The 23,789-nt window shown below is 42.4% G+C and overlaps 1 protein-coding gene across 1 annotated transcript in view; it reads left to right on the top strand.

Annotated features, from left to right (window-relative positions):
* Positions 1–23,789, top strand: part of UBR4 (ubiquitin protein ligase E3 component n-recognin 4) — an 80,983-nt gene that overhangs the window by 18,595 nt on the left and 38,599 nt on the right. The window contains exons 26-59 of the mRNA XM_010577260.1: positions 344–468; positions 1,040–1,137; positions 1,267–1,424; positions 2,137–2,346; positions 3,371–3,472; positions 5,052–5,152; positions 5,348–5,546; positions 5,779–5,967; positions 6,332–6,395; positions 6,589–6,780; positions 7,406–7,476; positions 7,605–7,752; positions 8,294–8,521; positions 8,744–8,914; positions 9,016–9,198; positions 9,473–9,631; positions 10,259–10,411; positions 10,702–10,929; positions 11,783–11,940; positions 13,022–13,193; positions 13,355–13,556; positions 13,845–14,008; positions 14,227–14,443; positions 14,836–15,052; positions 17,574–17,637; positions 18,117–18,251; positions 18,910–19,084; positions 19,310–19,447; positions 19,901–20,022; positions 20,625–20,736; positions 21,290–21,420; positions 21,562–21,739; positions 21,932–22,036; positions 22,545–22,682. Coding sequence (XP_010575562.1) covers positions 344–468; positions 1,040–1,137; positions 1,267–1,424; positions 2,137–2,346; positions 3,371–3,472; positions 5,052–5,152; positions 5,348–5,546; positions 5,779–5,967; positions 6,332–6,395; positions 6,589–6,780; positions 7,406–7,476; positions 7,605–7,752; positions 8,294–8,521; positions 8,744–8,914; positions 9,016–9,198; positions 9,473–9,631; positions 10,259–10,411; positions 10,702–10,929; positions 11,783–11,940; positions 13,022–13,193; positions 13,355–13,556; positions 13,845–14,008; positions 14,227–14,443; positions 14,836–15,052; positions 17,574–17,637; positions 18,117–18,251; positions 18,910–19,084; positions 19,310–19,447; positions 19,901–20,022; positions 20,625–20,736; positions 21,290–21,420; positions 21,562–21,739; positions 21,932–22,036; positions 22,545–22,682 — 5,207 coding nt within the window. The remainder of the gene's footprint in view (positions 1–343; positions 469–1,039; positions 1,138–1,266; positions 1,425–2,136; positions 2,347–3,370; positions 3,473–5,051; positions 5,153–5,347; positions 5,547–5,778; positions 5,968–6,331; positions 6,396–6,588; positions 6,781–7,405; positions 7,477–7,604; positions 7,753–8,293; positions 8,522–8,743; positions 8,915–9,015; positions 9,199–9,472; positions 9,632–10,258; positions 10,412–10,701; positions 10,930–11,782; positions 11,941–13,021; positions 13,194–13,354; positions 13,557–13,844; positions 14,009–14,226; positions 14,444–14,835; positions 15,053–17,573; positions 17,638–18,116; positions 18,252–18,909; positions 19,085–19,309; positions 19,448–19,900; positions 20,023–20,624; positions 20,737–21,289; positions 21,421–21,561; positions 21,740–21,931; positions 22,037–22,544; positions 22,683–23,789) is intronic.

Below are 23,789 nucleotides of genomic sequence, written 5' to 3'. Positions count from 1 at the left end.
ATAGTGCTACCTAAGGTTATTTCACTGAGGTAATATTGAGACTGTCAGACCACCAAGAAAGAGAAGGGGTTTAATTCTTACATTAAGAGTCTGAAGTCTTTTAAACTCTCGTTAGAACCTATGTAGAAAAAAGCAAAAGTAAATCAGCTTTTTCTTTTGAGTGAGCACTTTTCCTGGTAAGTAGCTTAGAGGAGATAAAAGCCCAGAACTCCCTTAGTGGTATAACACAAAGTATGGGGGAGAACTTCAGAAGTTTGCTTTCTTATCTGTCACTATAGTGACACACTTAGTTGTGAAATGCAGAGCTGTTTACTGAAATAAATCCTTTCCATCCTGAATGCAGATCTTACTTGCTACGGAGCCTCTCTGAAGAGGGCTCCACGGAGAACAAACCCTCTGAAGAAAAGCTCCGAGGTTATGCTGCTGTCCTGGCCATTGGATCCAGCCGTTGCAAGTCTAATACTCTAGGTGAGGGTACTGTACAGTTCAGATTTCCTTCTCTCTGTAGGTGAAGCTTTCTACAGTGCTGCCCACATTCAGCTTCAAAGCCATATGCTGGCTAATGAGTTCTTTTTCTTGACCACTTTGTTCAAATGAGCATATTATCCTGTCAGCAGCAGCCTGAGAAGTCTTTTCCTTGTAGAATTGTAACAACTGAGAGAGGGGCAAGCCTTGAAAGAGTAACTACCTTGTGGGCTTATCTGGCTATGAAAATGCTTTTCTAACCATGTTGGTGGTCTGGTGGCATGGCATAGTAAGGGGAATTATGAAATGTTGATATGTTGAAGACTGCTGCAAATTAGTATTTTTGCCGTTTCCTGTTGATTTAATAAAGTGAAAGAAGCTAGGAAGCTCTTGCAAACTTTAGGGATAATTTTGACTTGTAGAAAAGCATGAAACTAGCCCTCAGTAGAATTACAGCTCAACTTAGCCACAGTTGTGTCTTAATCTAGTTTTAAACAGTGTTGTAGAAGCATTCTGGTTTTCAGTAGGACCCATGAAATTACTCAGTGACTTTACAGTTCCTTATTAATTGCAGGTCCAACACTTGTTCAGAACTTGCCATCAGCTGTGCAGACTTTATGTGAATCATGGAACAACATTCATACAAATGAGTTTCCAAACATTGGCTCGTGGGTGAGTCCAGCCTCATGAATTGATCTGGTGTGATCTTAACTCCATAAATTGCTGGGAATGGCAGGCAGTGTGTCTTTCTGTTAAAGATAAATAGTTCTGATTTTTGTGCATGTGTGTCTCAATCCTTAGCGCAATGCCTTTGCAAATGACACGATCCCTGCAGAAAGCTACATCAGTGCAGTTCAGGCCGCCCACCTCGGTACTCTCTGCAGCCAAAGTCTACCTCTTGCAGCTTCCCTAAAACACACCCTTCTCTCCCTGGTCAGACTCACTGGGGATCTCATTGTGTAAGTGATGTTTTTTATATTACATTCTTGCCATTTAGAACTGTGCTTTTCTGAATGTCTGTCTTCATCAGACTGTTCGGGTGGAACACTTAGTGAACTGGTGCTGTATTTTGAACTAAGCCTTTAATGGAGTTCCTTTCAGTTTACAGTTCTAAATTCTAAATGAATGAAAGACAGCCTTTCTGCCTTGATCTGATATCTCTAAAAGTCAGACTCCCTGAGAGAAACCTTTAGTCCTTTTTGTTGAATAGGAACTTGAAGTAACTGGGATATAAACTGAGACAATATGGATCTAATTAATTCATTTGTGCTTTGTTATCACTCACTTGTGTGATGTTTTCAAAGTATAAGGAAAAAGTGAAATGAAGGAATTTTTTTTCCAGGGACTTACTCTAAGATATTCTGAAACAAAAAAATAATTGTTGACACTGCAGACAAGTCCAAAAGCTGTGCTATGCGATAGCATGACTGTCTAGGAAAATGTTGTAACTGTATTTATGCAAAAGTAATGTGCAGGGTTTTGCAAATGAGGACTATTTTTCTGAGGGGAAAGGTGGCTGGGCCAGCGTATTTATCCCAGCTTTCTAAAAAGGGTTTTAGCACTGACTTTCATCTGGACTTGTGCCTTACTTGTGTGACTTCTGATTTATCAACTAAGGATGTTCTCTGATGCATCATGCAGAGAATTAACTTGTTTGCTTTTCTTTTCAAGCTGGTCAGATGATTTGAACCCACCACAGGTGATTCATTCCCTGTTGCCCCTCCTTTTGGAGACCAGCACAGAGAGTGTGGCAGAGATAAGCAGCAACTCCCTAGAAAGGATCCTGGGCCCTGCAGAATCAGATGAATTCCTGGCACGTGTTTATGAGAAATTGATCACAGGATGCTATAACATATTGGCCCATCACTCTGATCCAAACAGGTAATGGACTGTGTGGCTTGTAGTTCTGCTCCAGCAAATCTGTATACAAAGAATTACTACAGTATGTTTAAACATCAGTGTCGGTTCTTGAACAGCACAACAGAAAGGCAAAAAATCAGCTTAATCTGTTGAAGACTTCTACACTTGTAGACTAAAAATACAAGATATTTTATTCATGTTACCAGACTGTTCAGCACTGCCGTTCAGGCAGTGTGGATTTTAATCAACATTTGTAACTCTGGATGGAGCATGTATGTATCTGGTTAGTTTTTTATTTAAGCAAATAGAAAATTATGTAAATACAAGCACGAAATCAAAGCTGAAGATGCCGACCTAACTTGCTTTATATTCCCTTGTCTTTTGTTCTTGCTGTTTGCAAGGATGGCTAATCCCTGCTTTATCATAGCAAACTAGCCAGATTTGTGCTTCCCACCCCCTACTTGCTGTGTGTGTATAGAGGGAATAAGCTTGATGCGCTGATGTTGGTTCTACCCATCTGAAACATAAAACCATTAGGCATGATGATGTTGCATCTTTTTAAGACTGATCCTCTCTGGATGGAAGGTATTCAGAAGTTCATCTACTGCGCCTTCTGGTAGAGAATGTAAATGTAATTGAATTTTACTTGCAGAGTGTCCTGTGGAGTGGGGATGAACACAGGAGAGGATGGGGAGGAGTAATGCTAGAAGAGACTTAAAGTGTAAAAAGAGCCGTCATTTAGAGGAATTTGTAATGTGAGGTGTCTGAAAGGTCTAGATTATTCTAGGTTTCTGACTGTGTAACTTGCCTTACAGCATCATGTGCCACTTTTTTTCTGAACGTTTGGTGGGTTTGTTGGTGTTCATATATGTTTGTTCATCAATTGTTTTTCTCCTGTCTCTTGGAAGGAGAGCTGCTTTCAGTCAGTGGAAAGCTTATTGGAATTGTATTAGCAAAATTGATCTCTTCTTGGCTCTCAGAATTGTTGAAATTGTTGAAATTGCTCTTATATCTTCTTATGTAATATGAATCTTTTGATCCTTAGTGGCCTGGATGAGTCCATCTTGGAGGAATGTTTGCAGCATCTGGAGAAACAGCTGGAGAGCAGCCAGGCCCGAAAAGCCATGGAGGAATTCTTTTCAGAAAGGTGAGGTCATCCTGAAAGTTGTAGCCCAAGAACTTTATTTCTCTTCCTTTTTCTCTTAGCTTGTCACTGTCAACAGCGAAGTGATGTTAATGCCATTGCTCAGGAAAATAGAGAACCATGTAAAGGTAGGATACCCTTCAATAAGCGCAGGAGAGTGTGAAAAGACTTTTCTGTGTGGGAGAAGACATAGGTCTTTGTCACTCCAAATAAAATACTCAGCGAGTCCTCATAGTGTTAACTGATCAGAAAGTAACTCCCAAAACACACAAAGTATGTCTAGAGAGGAGACATTGCTTTATTCTGTGCAGGAAGATTTCCACAAATCAAGCACACCTACTGAGGTTTTTCAGTCCGTACTTACACACTACAGTTAAAACACCATGCCTATCTAATACATGTGTTCCACCTAACTATTGCATATTCATTATGCTGAGCAAGCATGACATGTTGTTCTCTTGAGCAATCATCCCAGAGTCTTCTATGCCTGCGTGGGGGTCTCTGATGGTCTTCGGTGGTCGTTTGGGGAAGGATACCCCTACTCCTTTTGTCCTTTCATGGTCATGTGTCATCTGAGGACACCAGGGTCCTTGTTGCTCTTGTCAACTCCTCATTTCTCAATGTTGAAGGAGGATGTATGTCCTTAATTAGCAAGTCTGTGACTCTGAAATGTCTGTTATCTGGTCCCTTGACTATTATCCAAAAACTCCTTAAGCATCCTCTATAGTAAGCAGAATCTTAAACTAGATAAGCTTTACCTTGAGTACACATAATCTAAACAGTCCTTGAATAGCAAGCATACCACAATTCTCATGTTTTAGTTTGTGGTTGTTTTTTTTCCTTTAAGCTATCACTGCCTTCTTATTTGTTAATCAGACTTTTGAAGGCTTGAGGCAACAATAGTGATCTTCAGTGGGGAATCTTGCAAGTTGATTGTTTTGTCAAAGACATTATAAGGAGGTTTTTGAGAGATGCTGGTCTATAAGGCAGTTACAGATCAAGCTGCAAAATCCCAAGTTCTCTCAGTGCTTCTTTGGGGCAATAGGTTGATAATTTTAAGCATGGAGGTGGGGTTTTGGTCTGACTTAGAGAATTATGAAGACAAATTGTGATGGAAACAGCATAGCACAACAGCAGTATTCTGAAGAGATATGAGGGTGATCTGGAGGAAAGTTTTTCTCTATTAGAAAGCCGCCCATTGTCTGGTTTTCTCTCTACTTGTTCAACAGTTCAAAATTGAAGCAGCCTGGTGGCTGTACTTTGTTAACATGGAAGGGAAAAATAAGCAAGAAAATCTTGAATTTTGGTTTGGAAGCCAGTAGAGGCCCTTTTGTGACCTTGATACGTGGAGAATACTGATACACTACTCAGGAGCTCATGAGTTTTACAAGTTTTAGTCTGAGCTAAGAGTTTTCTGTTTGTCTGAAAGCGATTTCGGTGGCTTGGCTGCTAAGCTATGTCAATACAAACTATTGCCAATCTTAAACATGAGGGCAGATATGAAACTTAAACTAAGTGCAAGTGAAAAAAAAGGAATGGGTCATCTTTTACAAAGCTGACTTAATTTCCCCCCTCCGTATAGTGGAGAACTGGTCCAGATCATGATGGCGACAGCCAATGAAAACCTCTCAGCGAAGTTCTGTAACAGGGTGCTGAAATTCTTCACCAAGCTTTTCCAGCTAAGTAAGTGATTGTTGAATCTCTTCTGTCCTGCCTTTGTCCACTTTATACTGTTCTTGTATTAGACTGCGATATCAAGATGCTTGAAAGAAAAGCTGTAAGAGGAAGTGGAGTGACAGCTTCACACTTTTAATGGAAAGCCATCTTCGAACACATTCAGTGTATCATCTGTCACTCACTAGTCATTTTCTCCACCAGCTGAGAAGAGTCCCAACCCCAGCCTGTTGCGACTTTGTGGCTCTTTGGCTCAGTTGGCTTGTGTGGAGCCTGTACGACTCCAGGCCTGGTTAACCAGGATGACCATGTCCCCCCCCAAAGATTCAGATCAACTGGACGTTGTGCAAGAGAACAGGCAGCTGCTGCAGCTCTTGACAACTTACATTGTTCGGGAAAACAGGTGAAGCACAGTCTTTGTAATTTCTTTTGTGTGCTGTTCATTTCTTTTGTTCTCTAGATGTGCAAATTACTTGTGAGTTGCTGATGGCTTCTTGTTGTCAGCTTTCACATGAAGTGATCAGGGCATGGCTGTTTGCCCTGAAGGCATTGCTGTGTCAGTGCCCTTGCCGTGTGGGGCTTAGCTGTATTTCAGTGGGTGATGTACTGTCTGAAACTTTCTTCTTTTTGATCAGCCAAGTTGGAGAAGGTGTGTGCACTGTTCTACTGAGTACTCTAATACCAATGGCAACAGAAATGTTGGCCAATGGTGATGGCACAGGCTTTCCTGAACTGATGGTGGTGATGGCAACTTTGGCTAGTGCAGGACAAGGTGCGGGACACCTCCAGCTTCACAGTGCTGCTGTTGATTGGCTAGGCAGATGGTAAGAGTGAACTGTATACTGCTGTTTGTTCCTTTGCATCACTTAGACTGATTTTTTAAAATCTTTTTTTCCTGGTAATTTGGGGACAGAAGGTCATGTTTACTGATACACGCTTATTTCTTAGTTTATTTTTTGTTGTTTGGAATATGAAATGTCTGCGAGAGGCTCCTCCATGTCCCCCCATTAAGAACAACCATGTGTTTTCTTTGTCTTTTCCACTCTCAGTGGTTTAATTACTGCATTTATACATTTCCTGTTGTTAATCTAAAGCAAACTGAATGCTTGAAGTTGTTATTCAGAACTGAGTTTATACTTCCCAAAGACTGTTAGCTGTAATGATCTTCTCCACTGTTTTGTGTTACAGCAAGAAATACCTGTCTCAAAAGAATGTGGTAGAAAAAATGAATGCAAATGTCATGCAAGGGAAGGTAAGACACGTGACTATTGCTTAACTTGTGGGAATAAATCTCAGGCATGAGCTGGATCAGCTGTCCTGTTTTGGTCTCATAGTGGGAGCTTTAAAGCAATTTGGTCAGGGGGACTGTTCTATTTTCTTGCCTTATGGCAGGTATTATAGGATCTAAGTATTGCCTCTCATTTTCATTCATCTCTACTTTATAGCATGTGACTATCCTGGAGTGTACATGCCATATTGTCTCCTACCTGGCCGATGTCACTAATGCATTGAGCCAAACCAGCGGCCAAGGACCAAGTCATCTTTCTGTTGATGGAGAGGAACGGGCGATTGAGGTGGATTCAGACTGGGTGGAAGAGTTGGCAGTGGAGGAGGAGGACTCTCAAGCTGAAGATTCGGTAGGCAGTAGTCACAGTTAATGCTGCAAATGAGATGAAGATTTATTTTGCAGCTTCCAAATCAGAATTACTCAGGTTATAAAATAAGATTTTGTTGTTGTGGTTTATTCCTAGTGTGAGACTGAGTGAAGAACCCTAGTTGTCAGATCTGGAAGAGAATATCTGTCGTTTGTGTGTAGATCTGTTGACTTTGTGATGTCAACAAAAGTTAAAAGTGGGGTTTTTTAGAGAACAAAAAGGAAGAAATGGAGTAAGATGGGTTTGTTCCTACTGGTTTGTTTGTCAGTTACTAGCTTTTATATCAACAAGGAACTTAGATTAGGCTTTTAAGTGCTGTTGGGTGGGGGAAAAAGCTGTTATTGATGCATTCTTAAAAATTTGTCGTCCCAATATATTATCTTTGTTACTGTTTTCTTTTTGTTGATTCACTCTTTCGAGTTGCTATAAAATGTCACCATCTCCCCTTTCCATGTGGTTTGATGCCAGCTGCCGCCTTTTAGCTAGGTGGTGCTAAAACTTGCTATTCTTAAAATGTGCATTTAGTGTCTGAGGAACGTATTCTGTGCCATATGCCTTTACTGTAGCTGCAGTTATAACACCTTTCTAACAACTTTCTTCTTGGTAGGATGAAGATTCTCTTTGTAATAAACTCTGTACCTTCACTATCACACAGAAAGAATTCATGAATCAACATTGGTAAGAATCTCAAAATTGTGTTCAGAATTTCAGCCTGATACTTCTGGCCATTGAGAAGGAAACAAATGCAGTCTGTGGGCCTTCCTGAGGCATTGTATTTTATAACTCATCGGGCTTATTTTGTGCAGGTATCACTGTCACACTTGCAAGATGGTTGATGGGGTTGGTGTTTGCACGGTTTGTGCTAAAGTTTGTCACAAGGATCATGAGATTTCTTATGCCAAATATGGATCGTTCTTCTGTGACTGTGGAGCCAAGGAAGATGGCAGTTGTCTGGTAAAGTGTCTTCATGTCAACATACAAGCTGTGATTTCTTGATTTTTTAAAGTCTTTTGCAGAGGTTTCTGTTCTGCAATAAGTTATGTCATGGTACAAGTGTGTAAGAGTACTGAGACTTGAAGGCCTTGGCTTTATAGTGAAGCCTCTTAATTTACAGCTTGTCTGGCGATTTATTTTTTTGCACCAAATAAGTGCATTGGCAAATCTCTGTCCTGGTGACTACTGGGATTCCACCTACCTTTACAGAATTTGCAAGTTAGCTTAAGCTACACAGCAGTCAGATACCACCTTTTCCTATGTTTTCCACTAGCAGCAAAGAAAGTAACTGTATCATAAATATGGAAGTTTTTCTAATACTTGGGTGGAGAGTGGCATGCAGGATACTGTTGTGTTATTTCTTTAAAACTGCAGCCTAAGAGAATTGCACTCTATTTCTTTAAAATTACATTATTCTTGCTGCTATTACAATCTGTATTCATTTCATCAGTGGTAAAATTGAGTCTGGTTTGGGCTTACAGCATTATTGTGTCATTCCCAGGCTTTGGTGAAGAGAACTCCCAGCAGCGGTATGAGCTCTACCATGAAAGAATCTGCCTTCCAGAGCGAGCCCAGAGTGCCTGAGAGTGTCATTCGACATGCAAGCACCTCTCCTGCAGAGAAAGCCAAGGTCACCATCAGTGAGGGGAAGGGCCCTGATGAAGAAAAACCCAAGAAGAGCAGCCTGTGTAGAAATGTTGAGGGCTGTCGAGAGGAACTGCAGTCCCAGGTATAATTATCAACTAGCTGTTAAAAGAAGATGGTTTATGATGAGGATCTTAGGCAGACTGTGTTGGATATCAGCCAAGTTGCTTGATTTTTATGCTCTTCTCTATGAAAAGAGGGATCATAAAAGTGGCATCAGGCTTTAAAAATTGGTTGGCATGCAGTTCTTGTGAAGACTCCCACCAGGAGCATCTTGTGCCTCACTTGCCGTACCTATTTCTTGTAGGCCAACTTCTCCTTTGCGCCTTTGGTGCTGGAGATGCTGAATTTCCTGATGGATGCCATTCAGATAAACTTCCAGCAAGCTTCAGCCATGGGAAGCAGCAGTCGTGCACAGCAGGCTCTCAATGAGCTACATACTTTGGACAAGTCAGTAGAAATGACAGATCAGTTGATGGTATGATACTAAAGGAGTAATTAGATTATGGATAGGTGGGATCACTTTTAAACAGAAAAATTTCAGTGATATACTTTTGTATACTTTTACTAATGACTCAGGTCCCAACTCTTGGCTCTCAAGAAGGTGCTTTTGAGAACGTCCGCATGAACTACAGTGGTGACCAGGGCCAGACGATCCGGCAGCTGATCAGCGCTCATGTGCTGAGGCGGGTGGCGATGTGTGTGCTGTCATCCCCCCATGGACGTCGGCAGCACCTGGCTGTGAGCCATGAAAAGGGCAAGGTGAGTTCTCTTAACTCTGTAGAGAATATTGGACCGTAAAGGAAAATGAAACAGCCTTAGAGCACTGAACAACAAGCAGCTTATGATTTGTTCTGCCTGTCCTGAGATCTGGATCTTCTGTAAAGTATTGCATAGTTTAGAAAACCTCTCATTGTTCAGGGTTCTTGCAGCAGAAACAGTGAAAACTGTGAGGACACAGTCACAGAGCTGAAGTTGAAATGCCTTTTTCCCCTCAGTTGTAAGGTTGGGTAACTAAGTTAATTTTGTTCTGCAGATTACAGTCCTTCAGCTCTCAGCATTGCTGAAACAAGCAGACTCCAGCAAAAGAAAATTGACCCTTACTCGCCTTGCATCTGCACCCGTTCCATTTACTGTACTGAGCCTAACTGGAAATCCCTGCAAGGAGGACTACCTAGCCGTGTGTGGACTGAAAGTAAGTGCCTGATGAACCCTTTTCTAGGCAGTTGGAAACATCAGCTCAAACCCAGCTGTATTTGTTTCCTCTGAGGAGCTAGCGCAGAGCTGGCTCCAAAGGTCTGTCGCTAATTTTAGCTCATGAATCACTTTCCGACTAGATATATGAAGTAAAAGAAGCAGGACCTATATGAATAATATAATAAATGAGTCAGTGCCTTAAAATAGTATTTCTTATTGTATTTAGGCCAGTTTTACTTCAAGACAGGAGTCAAGGTTTAGTCATGTGAAACTTAGTGTGTTAGAACTAGTCTGTAACAGCTAGTGTTTTGTAGCAAGGAATCCTCTTTTTTGTATTCTCCCAAATTTGGATTCAGCTTTCACAGTGCAGAATCCACAAATCTATTATTTAGCTAACAAACAGCTGGACTCCCTGTGTGTTTGGTTTGGGTGTTTTTTTGTTGTTTTTTTTCTTTTCTTTACAAACTTTCATGTCATTCATCTTAAATGCAGAAATTTTAGATTCTTACTCTATGAGTCATTGTAGCAGCACTAAGAGGAATGCTAGCTTTTAACTCCATTCTTGGCTTGAAATGTTTATAAACATTTTGTTCTAATATTTGACCAATCTTCTTCATTACTCCAGGACTGCCACGTGTTAACATTCAGCAGCTCTGGATCAGTCTCTGATCATTTAGTACTTCATCCCCAACTAGCCACTGGAAATTTCATCATCAAAGCTGTGTGGCTGCCAGGATCTCAAACAGAGCTTGCTATTGTGACTGCAGACTTTGTGAAGGTATGTTTGGTCATAAGCTATTGATGGTATGTCTTCTTTCAGACATTAGAGTCTGGATCTTTGCGGAGTTGCATATGGAAGAATGTAATAATATGCTTAGTTAAAAATAAATTGGAAATATAAATCGTGGTGTTTGGCTGCTGTTGTAGTAAGAAAAAGCAAAACCAAAGAACCCAAGGAGCAAAAAAAATGAACTATAACGTCTAACAGGTGTTCCCTTCTCTCATCTCTTGTCCGTTTGCACTGTTTCGTATCATAGTAGTTAATTATTTCCTTGATTCTTCCCACAGATTTACGATCTCTCTGTAGATGCCTTGAGTCCAACTTTCTATTTCCTTCTACCGAGTTCCAAAATCAGGGATGTCACTTTTCTTTTCAACGAGGAGGGGAAGAACATAATAGTGATCATGTCCTCCGCTGGGTACATCTATACACAGCTCATGGAAGAGGCAAGCAGTGCCCAGCACGGACCATTCTATGTCACCAATGTGCTTGAAGTCAATCATGAGGACCTAAAGGTACTGCTGACTTCCCTTTCCTGTAGCTTGGGCTGCAGTGCCTTTCTCTCTTTTGTTTGTGTCTTATATTTAAAGGCAGAAGTTTCCTTTTTTCCTCCCCCTGCCTTTAAGCCCCCTGATCTAGATCAATGAGTTTGCCATTCCTCTAAGGAGAGAAATATCCTTGCAGTGAAAGGGGGTGGGGGTGAAAATTAAACCCCTTGATCCTTTCATCTAGAAAATGGAGCATGTTTTCCATGGCTGGCTCTGAAGTCATGCCCAGCAGGATTTCTCAGCAGGGAGATGGCTTCAGAGCAGTGCTGTTCTCGGAGCAAGGCACTCTGAAGATGCAGTAACCAGAATGGATAAAGTTACTGACCATTGCTGGGGCTGCAGAGGTGGAGTGAGCCTTTGTTTCTGGTCAATAGTAGCTCTGTAGTCTTGGGGGTGACTTTTAAAATCTGTCCCCATTTGACTCTGTTTTTACCCCACCCTGCTCCAGAATAGGGGAATAGATGAGAAGGCGGCCCTCAGGAAAGCTCTTTTATGAGCTGGGAACATGGGGAGTGCTCCATGTGAGATTGTCATACAACATTCAAGCACACAGATGCGGTAGCTGAGGGCGCTACCTACAGCCTATGGGTATGCAATCTCAGTATCCCCTTCAAAAGCCTTTGAAGTATCTGATGGATGAGTTCACCAAGGAGTTCAGCTTAGAAAATTGTCTTTTAGGGCTGTGTTCTCTCACTGGTGAGGAGGGGGCAGGGGACAGGCTTTTGGAATAATTCCATAGTGAGAAATTTAAAAGCCTGACAGAGTGTTTTGGAGGATGTGTGTTTATCTTAAATGTTGTTGTTTCTCTCTGATCCTACAGGACAGTAATGGCCAGGTAGCAGGAGGTGGTGTGTCAGTGTATTACTCCCATGTGCTGCAGATGTTGTTCTTCAGTTACTGTCAAGGCAAATCCTTTGCAGCCACCATCAGCCGGGCCAATCTGGAAGTGCAGCGGTTATTCCCAATTAACATAAAGAGGTGAGGGTTGTGTGGAAGACTCCCCTGAAGTTTTCATTTCTGTTTATTATTAATAAATATTACTAATTATTCTTAATATCCCAGCTCTGAATGGTCAAAGCCTGTGGTGAAGATCCCCTTTTTGACTGATGATTTCTTGCTACTTTTCATGGTGCTTCTGCCCTGATTGCAGAATGATTTGAAACCAAAGCTAGCTGTTTCGGCAGTGGGGCACGTATGCATTTTTTTCTTCCCACTAGGATTTCACAGCAGTAAGGTGGTTTCAGAGCAGTCTTGCTGCACAGTGCAGAGCTGCTACTGGTGCAGCAGCTGGAACCGATGGGATTACCCACCCTCACGGAGGGTGCAGAGCAGGAAGCCTTTGTTTCCTTTCAGCACCAGTACTGCAGTGGACCTTGTGTGTTGTGCATATTAAGGCTTATTTTCAGACTCCCTTGGGGGAAACCAATCTCTTATGCTATGAATGTGGCAAGAAAAAAGCTGTTCTATCATCAGTTCTGACAAGCAGAGCTGGGCATTTCGGCCACACTAGCCTGACTCAAAGCCACTGCTGTGAGTAGCCTTTGTAGAAGGGTCAGGTTCCAAGAGCTCCCTAGCCCCAGTTGAGTTTGACTTAGTCTTTCTGCAGTGTTTTTTTTTTTGGTTTTTTTTTTGTTTTTTTTTCCCAAGTGAGCAGTCGCACAGATTCTCCTGCATTGGCCTTTGCTTAGTGCTGCTGGGTGTGTTGAAACTGAAACTGTGCATCTGTTCAGATAAAAAGATAGCTGAAAGCCATTTTAAAATTACTCCCTTGGTTTTGGGCATAGAATATTATTTTACTAATTAAGTGTCTTTCCTCGAGTTTTCAGGGTAGAGATCAGGGCTGTGAATTGGGATGCTTGTGCCTTCTGCCCACTCAAGTGACTGTCTCTGATTTCTCATCTGTAAACTAGGCACTGATGTTCCTGGCTGTTCATTAATGCAGTGCTTTGAGTTCCTGCTGAGGACAAAGCTTTAACTGATTTGAACAGTAATGAATTTTGTGGTTTTTCGCTTGTGTTGCTTCTTAAATTTATGTCATTCTGCCCTTCATCTCTTGCAGTTCAAATGGTGGGAGTAAGACTTCACCAGCACTGTGTCAGTGGTCTGAGGTGATGAACCATCCTGGCTTGGTGTGCTGTGTTCAACAAACCACAGGTGTCCCACTGGTGGTGATGGTGAAGCCAGACACCTTTCTCATCCAGGAGATTAAAACCTTGCCAGCCAAAGCAAAGGTTAGTCATAGTTCCCTGTATTTTTGGCCCTTAAAATGTGGTTTCTTCTTGTTGCATCAACAAGATCTCTGGTCTTTGCAGCTTTTCTAATGCAAAGAGTTTGTTTCTTCAAGCAGCAGTTGCCAGGTCCTTTCCTTGACTTGCATTGCTTGCCTCTGCAGATTCAGGACATGGTGGCCATCCGTCACACAGCCTGCAATGAGCAGCAGAGGACCACTATGATCCTCCTGTGCGAAGATGGCAGCTTGAGGATCTATATGGCCAACGTAGACAATACCTCCTACTGGCTTCAGCCCTCTCTCCAGCCTAGCAGCGTCATCAGCATCATGAAGCCAGTTCGCAAGCGCAAGGCAGCTGCTATTAGTAAGGGGCTTCTCACACATATCTTGTGCAAGGTAGCGGTGGCAAATGTAGATTGACAGATTGATCAGCATCATACAGATACTTAAGTTGTTCACTGCTGACAGTTAACCTCAGGGCTAAGTACTGGCTAAGTCTGGGTAAAATGTTTCCATAGATCTATATAAAAATACGTAGCTATCTGGCTCACACAGTCATTTCCAAAGGAGGCAAGTTCATTCTGCAGCTTTTTTACCATAGCTTTGCCTGTTTAGAATGTATTTTGTCAAAAACATATCTCTTCCCTTTTAGCAACTCGCACATCCAGCCAAGTGAACTTCCCTATTGACTTCTTTGAACACAACCAGCAACTCACAGATGTTGAGTTTGGAGGCAATGACCTGCTGCAGGTTTACAATGCTCAGCAGATAAAGCACCGGCTCAATTCCACTGGCATGTATGTGGCCAACACAAAGGTAAATGGGGCAGTTTGGGGATTGTGTTGGGCTTCTAGGTGATGTTATTGTCTGGATTGATAGCATGCCTTTTCTTAGAAGACTGCTTTGTTCAAATGACCCTGTACAAATCCTGTGATAGTGCTAGGTAAACAGTGGAGGCACCTGTGTACAGACTTCATTAGCTTAGGAGTTAATTTTTGACTTCACCTTTCTGAGCTGTGATTTGTCGTCTGCAGCCTGGGGGTTTCACTATCGAAGTTACGAACAATAACAGCACGATGGTGATGACAGGCATGCGGATCCAGATTGGCACACAAGCAATAGAGCGAGCGCCCTCGTACTTGGAGATCTTTGGCCGCACAATGCAGCTGAACATGACCAGGGCTCGTTGGTTCGACTTCCCTTTCACTCGCGAGGAAGCCTTGCAGGCTGACAAGAAACTAACCATCTTCAGTAAGTCTTTGTTAATTGTTTGCTTTGACTACCTGTTGGTTTTGCTTGGGTTGAAGCTACTGTGCTTCACCTCATAGTAGAGAGGATTTACACAATCTGTTCGTTTGACCCAACTACGGAAACAGCTTGAGGGGCAGATCCTGAACATTTAATAACTTTATTTATGGCCCAGTTTCTTGCTGCAGTGGATGAATGTGCAATAGGTCAGCTCAATAATTTTGTGTTGAGGTAATAGAGAAGGAAAGTGGCTTTGAAAAGGAGATGAAACTGTCAGAGTGGCTGTATATTAATGACGCAGTGTAATCGCTATTCTGACCTTATGAGGCTATGCTTGTTTGTATTCAAAAGAAACCGTTTTGTTAGTTTTTAAGAAACTTCTCTCATTGCTGCAGTTGGGGCTTCTGTGGATCCTGCTGGAGTCACAATGATGGATTCCATAAAAATTTATGGCAAAACCAAGGAGCAGTTTGGATGGCCTGATGAGCCCCCCGAGGATTTCCCATCTGCTTCAGTGAGCAATGTTTGTCCCCCAAACCTGAATCAAGGGAATGGTACTGGAGACACGGAGTCAGCTACCCCTGCTGCTGCCAGTGGGACTGTCCTGGAGAGGTATTTCTGCAGTCTTTCTTTTATTTCTCCTTGAAAATGGGTAGTTGCTGTAGAGGGGACCTAGGTACACTGGTATGCCTTTCTTACCTGGGAGAACTAAACGGAGTTAGCGAGTTGTTCTCACTGCCTTACAAAACAACTGAAAAGTCAATGACTATCTTCTAAGGAGGGCTGTGCGCTCACTCTCGATTTATCTGGTGGAGTAGATGGATAGATCTGTGTGCATGCTTTGTGTTGCTAAGTTCATTTGTTACAGCAGTCTTGAAGAGCTAAAAGAGGTTTCTGCCTTCTTGGTACATTTTCTCATTTCAAGCTGGCCCTTTTTCATTCTCTAGATCTCACTAAGGTTAGACCTCTGAAGTTAAGTTCAGTTTTGAGGAGGGCTTTGTGTGTGACCTTGCTTTAGGCTACCGATTCCCACCAACTTATCTTGTAGCCTGTATGTCTCAGGCTTAACTACTGTGGTGGAGAAAGTGTTGGGTTTTTTCCCCTCCATATACCTATTGAGAGTCAAACCACAGGGGTGAGCTGGGCATAAGAAGAAAAGAGACGACTTTTTTTTTTTTTTTTTTTGTTTTGTTATATCCACCCCATTTTTTTCTCTGAGCTCATACAGTCTGTACCATAAGATTTGTAGAAAGCCTGGGAAGCTAGCAAGGGTAGGAGGGAAAGAGATCGAAGAGGAACTAGCACTGCTGAAAAATGAGCATTGTAAGGGATAGGCTGCTTGACTGGGAGTAAGTGATCATTAATTTTATCTTACTGAAATTCTCAGGGAAAGTGGCAGTTATGTCCAGTTGAAGGACCTGTTTGGCCATCTTTTAATATTTTTTCTAATAGTTCATGGGATTTTTTCCTGTGTTTATTTTCTCTTTTCTTCCCTCCTCTGCTGTGACATCTCCACAAGATGTCCCTCTCTGCACAGACATGCTTTCTGGTTTTCCAAAGCAGTGGGATTATATTCTAAAAACTCGGAACCAAAAAAATTACTCTTTTTATTTTTACTTACGTGTTACAGAATGCAGCATGGTTACCTTATAAAGGGCCTCTTGAGTAGGAACAACTAATGGCAGGCAAGAGGCAGCTTTCCTATCAGAAGTTTAGCGTCTGCACTTCAAATTTAACCTTCACTGGTGCTTTAAGCAGTGTGCTTGGCTTCTCTGTGCTAGGTGGCCTGGATCTCCTTTGTTTGTTCTGCTATTAGGCAAGTGTCTGCTGCCCAGATAGAAAGAACTGTGCTTAGATTTACTGTATATAGTGCTCTCCTGGCTTCTGATTTCCCCATTTAATTTGCCTTTTGCTTAGAATGTGTTCTAGGGAGTTTTTCTGTGAGCTTTACACATTTTTATTTTTTTTTCCTTTTTCTTTGCTCCCCCAAAGTTCTGAAACTGAGTCCCTAACCACCCTGGACCGGTTAGTATGCCATCCTTTTCTCTGCACGAATGAGTGTGTGTCAGAGAGACAGAACACATGATGTGGCTTTTGTTGACTGGTTTTTTTTGTTTTCCAAGTGACATTTGCTTCTTTACATTCTGGTCATTGCATGGCGGATGGTTTAGCAAAATGTAAAGTTGAGGTGGTTTGCAGATTTTTGCTGTATACAGCATAACTGTTGCTTGTTTGACAGACTCCTCTTATCCCACTTATGTTCCCCTGCTGGCTTTATGGAGGGTGGCTGCGGGTAGAGAAATGTAATGTTATTTATCACCACCAGACCAGACAATTGTTGTTTCTTCTACCTCGTATCCAATCCTACACTGTTATTTCTCCTCTTAATGCTATCTCTTCCCTCCTTTTTCCTGTATTCTTGCACTCCTCCTACTGGTGTGTCAGATGGCATTTCAGGTAGTTCTACCATGAGGCATGAAGTGGTGCTGCAGGGGAGATTCAGCACTTTGCTGCAAGTTGTAAATAAGGTTTTCCCTTGGGGCAAGTATTTTACTAGCCTGCCTTACTGCTGTCAAAAGTTCGGACCTCAGCATCTCTCACTTGGGTCATACCCAGTGCTCCAAGTTAAATTTTCCTCTGGAATATTTTGCGCTGAAACTCCAAATTGGAAAGAGCAACCTGTGTGAAAATAGCAAGCGAGTAGAATCTTGCTCCCTTAGAAAAGTCGGTTACGCTTTTTCCCATGTGTCATACCAACCCTTGATCTGCAGTCATATGTACGTCTGTGGGCCATGGTGAATTGGTACTGTCAAGACAATCCAAGTTATCCCTGCTGCAGGCTGCGTAAGGAAATGTTTTATCCTCTTTGGTAGAGAAAAGCCCCTGTCTTTCAGCTGTGGATTATTAAAGCAGTCCTAAGTTTGTCTGTGAGCGTGAGCCAGGTTTAACTCTGGTCTGTAACACAATGAAATGATATGCATGGTGCCTGTGGCAGGTTTTATCATGCTTTGATTTTGTACTTGGCATTCGTTAGCTGTCTCTGAGCTACTCATGACTGTAGCCCGCATAAAGCAAAGTGCTAAGGAGAGAGAAGGGTTGCTGTACTCAAGCCTGCTTTCCTTTCTCCCTTCAGGCTAGTAGTGAGTTCTTTAGAAGCGCTGGAAAGCTGCTTTGCTGTAGGACCAGTCAACGAGAAGGCAAGTAACTTTCTGAATACATTCTTGAGCTTTCAGAGATGGGGGAGGAGGGGAAGATCAGCAGCACCTCCTGCAGCCCTGGGGGCCTGATACGGAGGAGAGCCGCATCCGTTTTGCTCAGAGCACTGATCTGAAAGTTGACTTAGTGAAAAGCATTTGAAACTAGTTTAGAATGACAATTGGCATTTGCATTTATCACTGGTGGGATTTTTGTGCTGTTGAGTGACCTCGTTTACAAAAACAGCAGGGTAGAAGCCCATAAATCTCAAAAGGACTTTTCTTGTGTAGACATGTGAAATGTTCCTTAAATGTCAAATAATAAATTGAGGAGGCTATCAAAACTGTATTGAAGGAAGGCAGAAACTTGTATGCACAGTGCAAGGAGGGGAGGGAGCTGCAGGCACACTGAGAAATCGGACTCGTGCATCACCTTAATGGTAAATGTACTGAAGAATGTTTTTGTCTGTTCTTGGGAGCAGGAGAAGAATAAGGTGGCAGCTCAGGAACTGGCTACTATGCTGCTGTCCATGCCAGCTCCTTCCAGTGTCCAGCAGCAAACCAAGAGCCTCTTGGCTAGCTTGCACACCAGCCGCTCAGCGTACCATAACCACAAGGTAACATGGTGCAAGGATTTCAATGTCTCCTGTAACTTGCCAGTTTATGGTTGAGGTGCAACACACACACAGAAAGCCGTTCCTCCATGGAGTGTAAACCTGCTGGCTAATTTTCCTTTAGCTCCTGCTGCCTGCCTTGTTGGCTTTTGTGTTTCACCAGAACTTCACTACTTAAAATGCTTTTTGAAGGTTTTGATGGGAAATAATGTCAGTTAATCTAGAGCAATCAGGATCTTGAAACACATGAAGTTTGTTTGCAAACTATGTCCATAGCTCTGGTTTCCATTTCCACAGGCATCTGGCTTAGGGTGATAGAAAAATACTAGGGCTAGACTATGTGCTAACATAATTGCAGTAAATGCACAGATGCCTGCAGATACCCTTTGCTAACCACTTGAATGATTATGTTTATACACTGGTCTTCCCATCCGCGTTTAAGCCTGAGGGGAAGCAAAAGTGAAAATCAATTCTCAAGCCACATTTCTTTTGTTACAGGGTGACTTTTTAATATTAGTTGTCCTTCCTAGATGACATTGGCCAAGAATTAAAGGAGCGAGTGCCGGATTTCCCCAGGATCTGCCCTGCAGTTGTACTTCAGTTGCTTTGTTGTGCTGCTGTCTGTTGTTTTTCTTTGCCTATGTTATCCTTCACTTTATAGGATCAAGCATTGCTAAGTAAAGCCATTCAGTATTTGAGTTCCTCAACGAAAGAAGGAAAGGACCTTGATCCTGAAGTATTTCAGAGGCTGGTCATCACTGCTCGATCCATTGCTATTATGAGACCCAACAATCTCGTCCACTATACAGAATCAAAGCTGCCACAGTTGGAAACAGGTAGATAAGTCTGTAATTTTCTTCAAGTGATAATTGAAGATGTCTTAGGGTGTCTGGTTCAGTGTGACAGGGACTGTATTTGACACATTTGTTAGGCGTGCAATAGTCCTTGTAATGAGGACATCGGAGCCTCTAACAAAAGCCATTTCAAATAAACATGGTGTTACCCTGCTTGTTAATGCTTTCCCCTGCACATATCTGACAACTGTGTTTTAATCTGTACAGAGAGTGAAGACGGGCAAGAGGCCCAGAAACACGCTGAAGGAGATGGCTGCACTTTTATTACCCAGCTGGTTAACCACTTCTGGAAGCTACATGCATCAAAACCCAAAAACGCCTTCCTTGCCCCTGCCTGCCTGCCAGGTATGCTAGCTCTTCATTTGCTTTTGTCAAGCTCGTGCATTTTGAAGGATCCTATTTTAAGCTTGTAAACAGAGAAAATTACTTGTTCCAAACTAGGCTTAAGATGCTAATGATGCAATGCATGCTTTCTAAGGTATATCTGCAAATTCTGCTCTAATGCTTTTGTTTGGAAGTATGTGTATTGTGCTAGTAAAAGGGGACCGATGATTGATTTACGCACATTTGGCTGCATGGATGGTGTTAGAGGATATTCAGTGGTGCTGGTATGTGGCGTGCACATTAGACAGACAAGACTGGTGTGTAAGCTCATTTTGGATTGAAACTTCAAATATATTTGTGGTGCTAACATTCTGCCTTGAATTCTGCAAATAAAAGATGCTTCCTGCAGTGTCTCACTCTATGTCCTGAAATGGAAAGATAGTCGATTACAGTCCTACTTTTATTCCTCCTTAGGTCTCACTCACATTGAAGCCACTGTCAATGCTTTGGTGGATATTATCCATGGATACTGCACGTGTGAATTGGATTGTATCCATACAGCATCCAAGATCTACATGCAGATGTTACTTTGCCCGGTACGTAATCTTGCTCTGCTCTGCTTCAGCCTCTAAGACTGTGCCAGGGGAGGTTTAGATTGGATATTAGGAAAAATTTCTTCACTGAAAGGGTTGTCAAGCACTGTCAAGGCTGCCCAGGGAAGTGGTTGAGTCACCATCCTCAGAGTGGGGACGTGTAGATGTGGCGCTTAGGGACACGGTTTAGTGGTGGACTTGGCAGTGTTAGCTTTATGGTTGGACTGGATGATCTTAAAGGTCTTTTCCAACCTAAATGATTCCATGATTCTATAATATGAAGAGAATTAAATACAGGTGGAATGATAATATGTAGTACAGATGCAAAATAGAGGCATGCAGCCAAAAACACGACAGAAGTGAATGAAGGAGAAATTTCTCTCTCCTTGTGTTTTAGTAATGTTTGTCATGTGCTGCCTGTGGAATGATAAGTATTGCTTTATGCCTGTTGGAGGAAACAGTGAGTTTAGAAGTTAGGCAGTGACATATGTCTTGCATGAATCATGACTAACAGAGTCGTAAGTGTACTTTTAGCTATCTTTCCAAATACTGTGAATAAGCTCTTAAAGCTTAAGAAGTTTAATGATTAACTATTAACCCTCTAGGATCCTGCAGTGAGCTTTTCTTGCAAACAAGCTTTGATCAGAGTGCTGAGACCAAGAAACAAGCGGAGACATGTCACCTTGCCATCCTCCCCTCGGAGCAATACTCCTATGGGTATGCAAGTTCCATTCATCTTTGCCTTTAAATGAGCATGACCTACTTAATTTGTCAGAAAAGACAATAAAATAAAGTAGTCTTATACATAGATACTAAAAAAGACTAAAACCAGTCTTTCTCCTTTCTTTTGCTCTCTCTTGCCCCCTATAAAACCTGGTTTTGGTTTGTTTTTTTAATAAACATTCACCCTTTTTTTGATATTCTGGGATTCAAAGAGGAGATGAGATCTCTCTGAAATATTCATCTTGCAGTGATAGGGAAATCTGATTATTTTATCTAGGGTGTAGTAATCCAGACTGTCTTAGTATTTCTGTGCATATTTTCAAGTCCTTATAAATCAGTCATAAGGATGTGTGCAGACCAAAATTACAGTATCAGATCTCTATCCAAGAGACACTTTTTAGCATTGACATGCATTGTAGTTGTCATGGAATCTATTAGTGACTTGGGGTAAACTGAGGATAGCTTAGGTTTTTTTCCAGCATTAATTATCTTGTTCATGATGATGTGAGGAAAGAGTGCATTTGTGAATTAATCCTTTGTAACTCAGGAGATAAGGATGATGATGATGATGACGATGCAGAAGACAAGATGCAGAGTTCTGGGATAGCAAATGGCGAGCATATCCGACAGGAAAGCCAGGAGCAAAGCGAAGTTGATCATGGGGACTTCGAGATGGTGGTAAGTCCAGAGTGCTTCTCTTTGGAGCCTTTTAAGTATGTTAGGTATTTGAGTTTAATTTGGTTATGATGAATCAGTTTGTAGTGCTCCATTAGCTGGTGGCGGTTTGGTGAAAGCTCTCACTGTGTTTTCTCTCCGTAGTCCGAATCTATGGTTCTGGAGACTTCTGAAAATGTGAATAATGGGAACCCTTCTCCCTTGGAGGCTCTTCTGGCTGGAGCAGAGGGATTCCCTCCTATGCTGGATATTCCTCCAGATGCAGATGATGAAACAATGGTGGAATTGGCTATTGCCCTGAGCCTGCAACAAGATCAGCAAGGTAAGATGTGGGCATTATTGGCAGTCAAAAAGGTAAACGGAATATGAGGAAACTGGGAAGGAAGCAAAGCAGAAGCTGTTGATGTCACCACCAACAAAGCAAAGATAATAGAACTATGAAATGTACACAGAACGCCAGAGTTAACATAATTATCTCATAGAAAGATACTCATAATTCGTTTTCTTCTTGCAGGGAGCAGCAGTAGTGCACTTGGACTTCAGAGTTTAGGACTGTCTGGCCAAGCACCCAGCTCTTCTTCTCTTGATGCTGGAACGCTCTCAGATACAACAGCATCAGGTAACTGTTCACTGCAAGGAATCAAGCTTTTTTGATTTTGACCTAAATAATGACTTAAAATTTGTTTGTAAATATGGTTTTGAAGAACCAGTTACTAGTATTGGCTTCATGTATTTTTGATAGTGTATTTATGGCCTTTTCCTGCTTTGATGGACTTTCACTGTAGGCTTCTGAGGAATTTATTTCTTCTCCTTAAAATAAAGCAGACAAAATAAACCATATACTGTATTTCCTTTGCATTTATAAACAACCAGACATTGTTCTTCAAGTAACTTGCATGACTGTTTATTTGATGAGAAGGTTTCCTTCTCAGGGTATCTCTCATCCACTATTTTTAGCAGGCTTAAATGTACTGATGAACACTTCTAAGTTCCCTTTTGATTTGTAGTTGAAAATTGACACAAAACCAAAGACAAATATTCATGGTTTTTCTTTTGTAGCGTGTGCGTCTTTTGAAGTTATATCAAGGCAGTGTTTTTACTTGTAACAGCTCTCTTTATTCTCTTAGCTCCAGCGTCTGATGATGAAGGCAGCACAGCTGCAACAGACGGCTCAACTCTTCGGACTTCACCTGCAGACCATGGTGGGAGCGTGGGCTCTGAGAGCGGCGGCAGCGCGGTGGACTCCGTAGCTGGTGAGCACAGTGGTAAGTATCTCTTGCTGCACCAGTGTCTGTGCATCTGTTTTCTACTGTAATAGGACTTCACCAGAATGAGAGGGGGTGGGTAATCCCTGGCAAAGAAGAAATCTCAGTTCCAAATAGATTGTGCCATGCATCATTTTATGGTTACTGCCAAAGTGCCATACAGACTGAATATTTGCTCACTTTTTGTAGTTCTCTAGAAGTGTGGAATCTGCAGTGGTTTTTGCTGGCCCATAATAAGAGAATGCAGTGGCCTAGAGCAAGATGCTGCTGGATAAGTTTGGATGGGACAGAATTAATTTCTCTCTTTTTTGCTTGGGACTGATACGTAGGTAAAACAATCACGGACTTTTATAAAAAAAATTATGTCCACACTGCCCATCCACGCCTCATCTGACTTGGTGTGATGGGTTGACTCTGGCTGGACGCCAGGCGCCCACCAAAGCCGTTCTATCACTCCCCCATCCTCAGCTGGCCAGGGGAGAGAAAAATATAACAAAAAACTTGCGGGTCGAGATAAGGACAGGAGAGATCATTCACTAATTACCATCACAGGCAAAACAGACTCAGCTTAGGGAAAATTAGCTCACTTTTTATTACAAATCAGCCAGAGTAAGGTAAATGAGAAATAAAACGAAATCTCAGAACACCTTCCCTCCACCCCTCCCTTCTTCCCGGGCACAACTTCACTCCCGGATTTCTCCACCAAGCCCCCCCAGCGGCACAAGGGGGACAGGGATGGGGTTTACGGTCATCACATGTTATTTTCTGCCGCTTCCCCTCCTCAGGGCGAGGGCTCGTCACACTCTTCCCCTGCTCCAACGTGGGGTCCCACCCACGGGAGACAGTCCTCCACGAACTTTCTCCAACGTGGGCCATTCCCACGGGCTGCAGTTCTTCACGAACTGCTCCAGCATGGGTCCTTTCCACAGTGTGCAGTCCTTCAGGCACAGACTGCTCCAGCGTGGGTCCCCCACGGGGTCACAAGTCCTGCCAGGAAACCTGCTCCGTGGGCTCCTCTCTCCACAGATCTGCAGGTCCTGCCAGGAACCTGCTCCAGCGCAGGGTTCCCACGGGGTCACAGCCTCCTTCAGGAACCCACCTGCTCCG

Source organism: Haliaeetus leucocephalus, unplaced genomic scaffold (assembly GCF_000737465.1).
Source record: "Haliaeetus leucocephalus isolate CR32 unplaced genomic scaffold, Haliaeetus_leucocephalus-4.0 Scaffold556, whole genome shotgun sequence".
Lineage (NCBI taxonomy): Eukaryota > Metazoa > Chordata > Aves > Accipitriformes > Accipitridae > Haliaeetus > Haliaeetus leucocephalus.
Note: the sequence above shows the minus strand (reverse complement) of the source record. Positions and strands in the feature narration are given on the sequence as shown.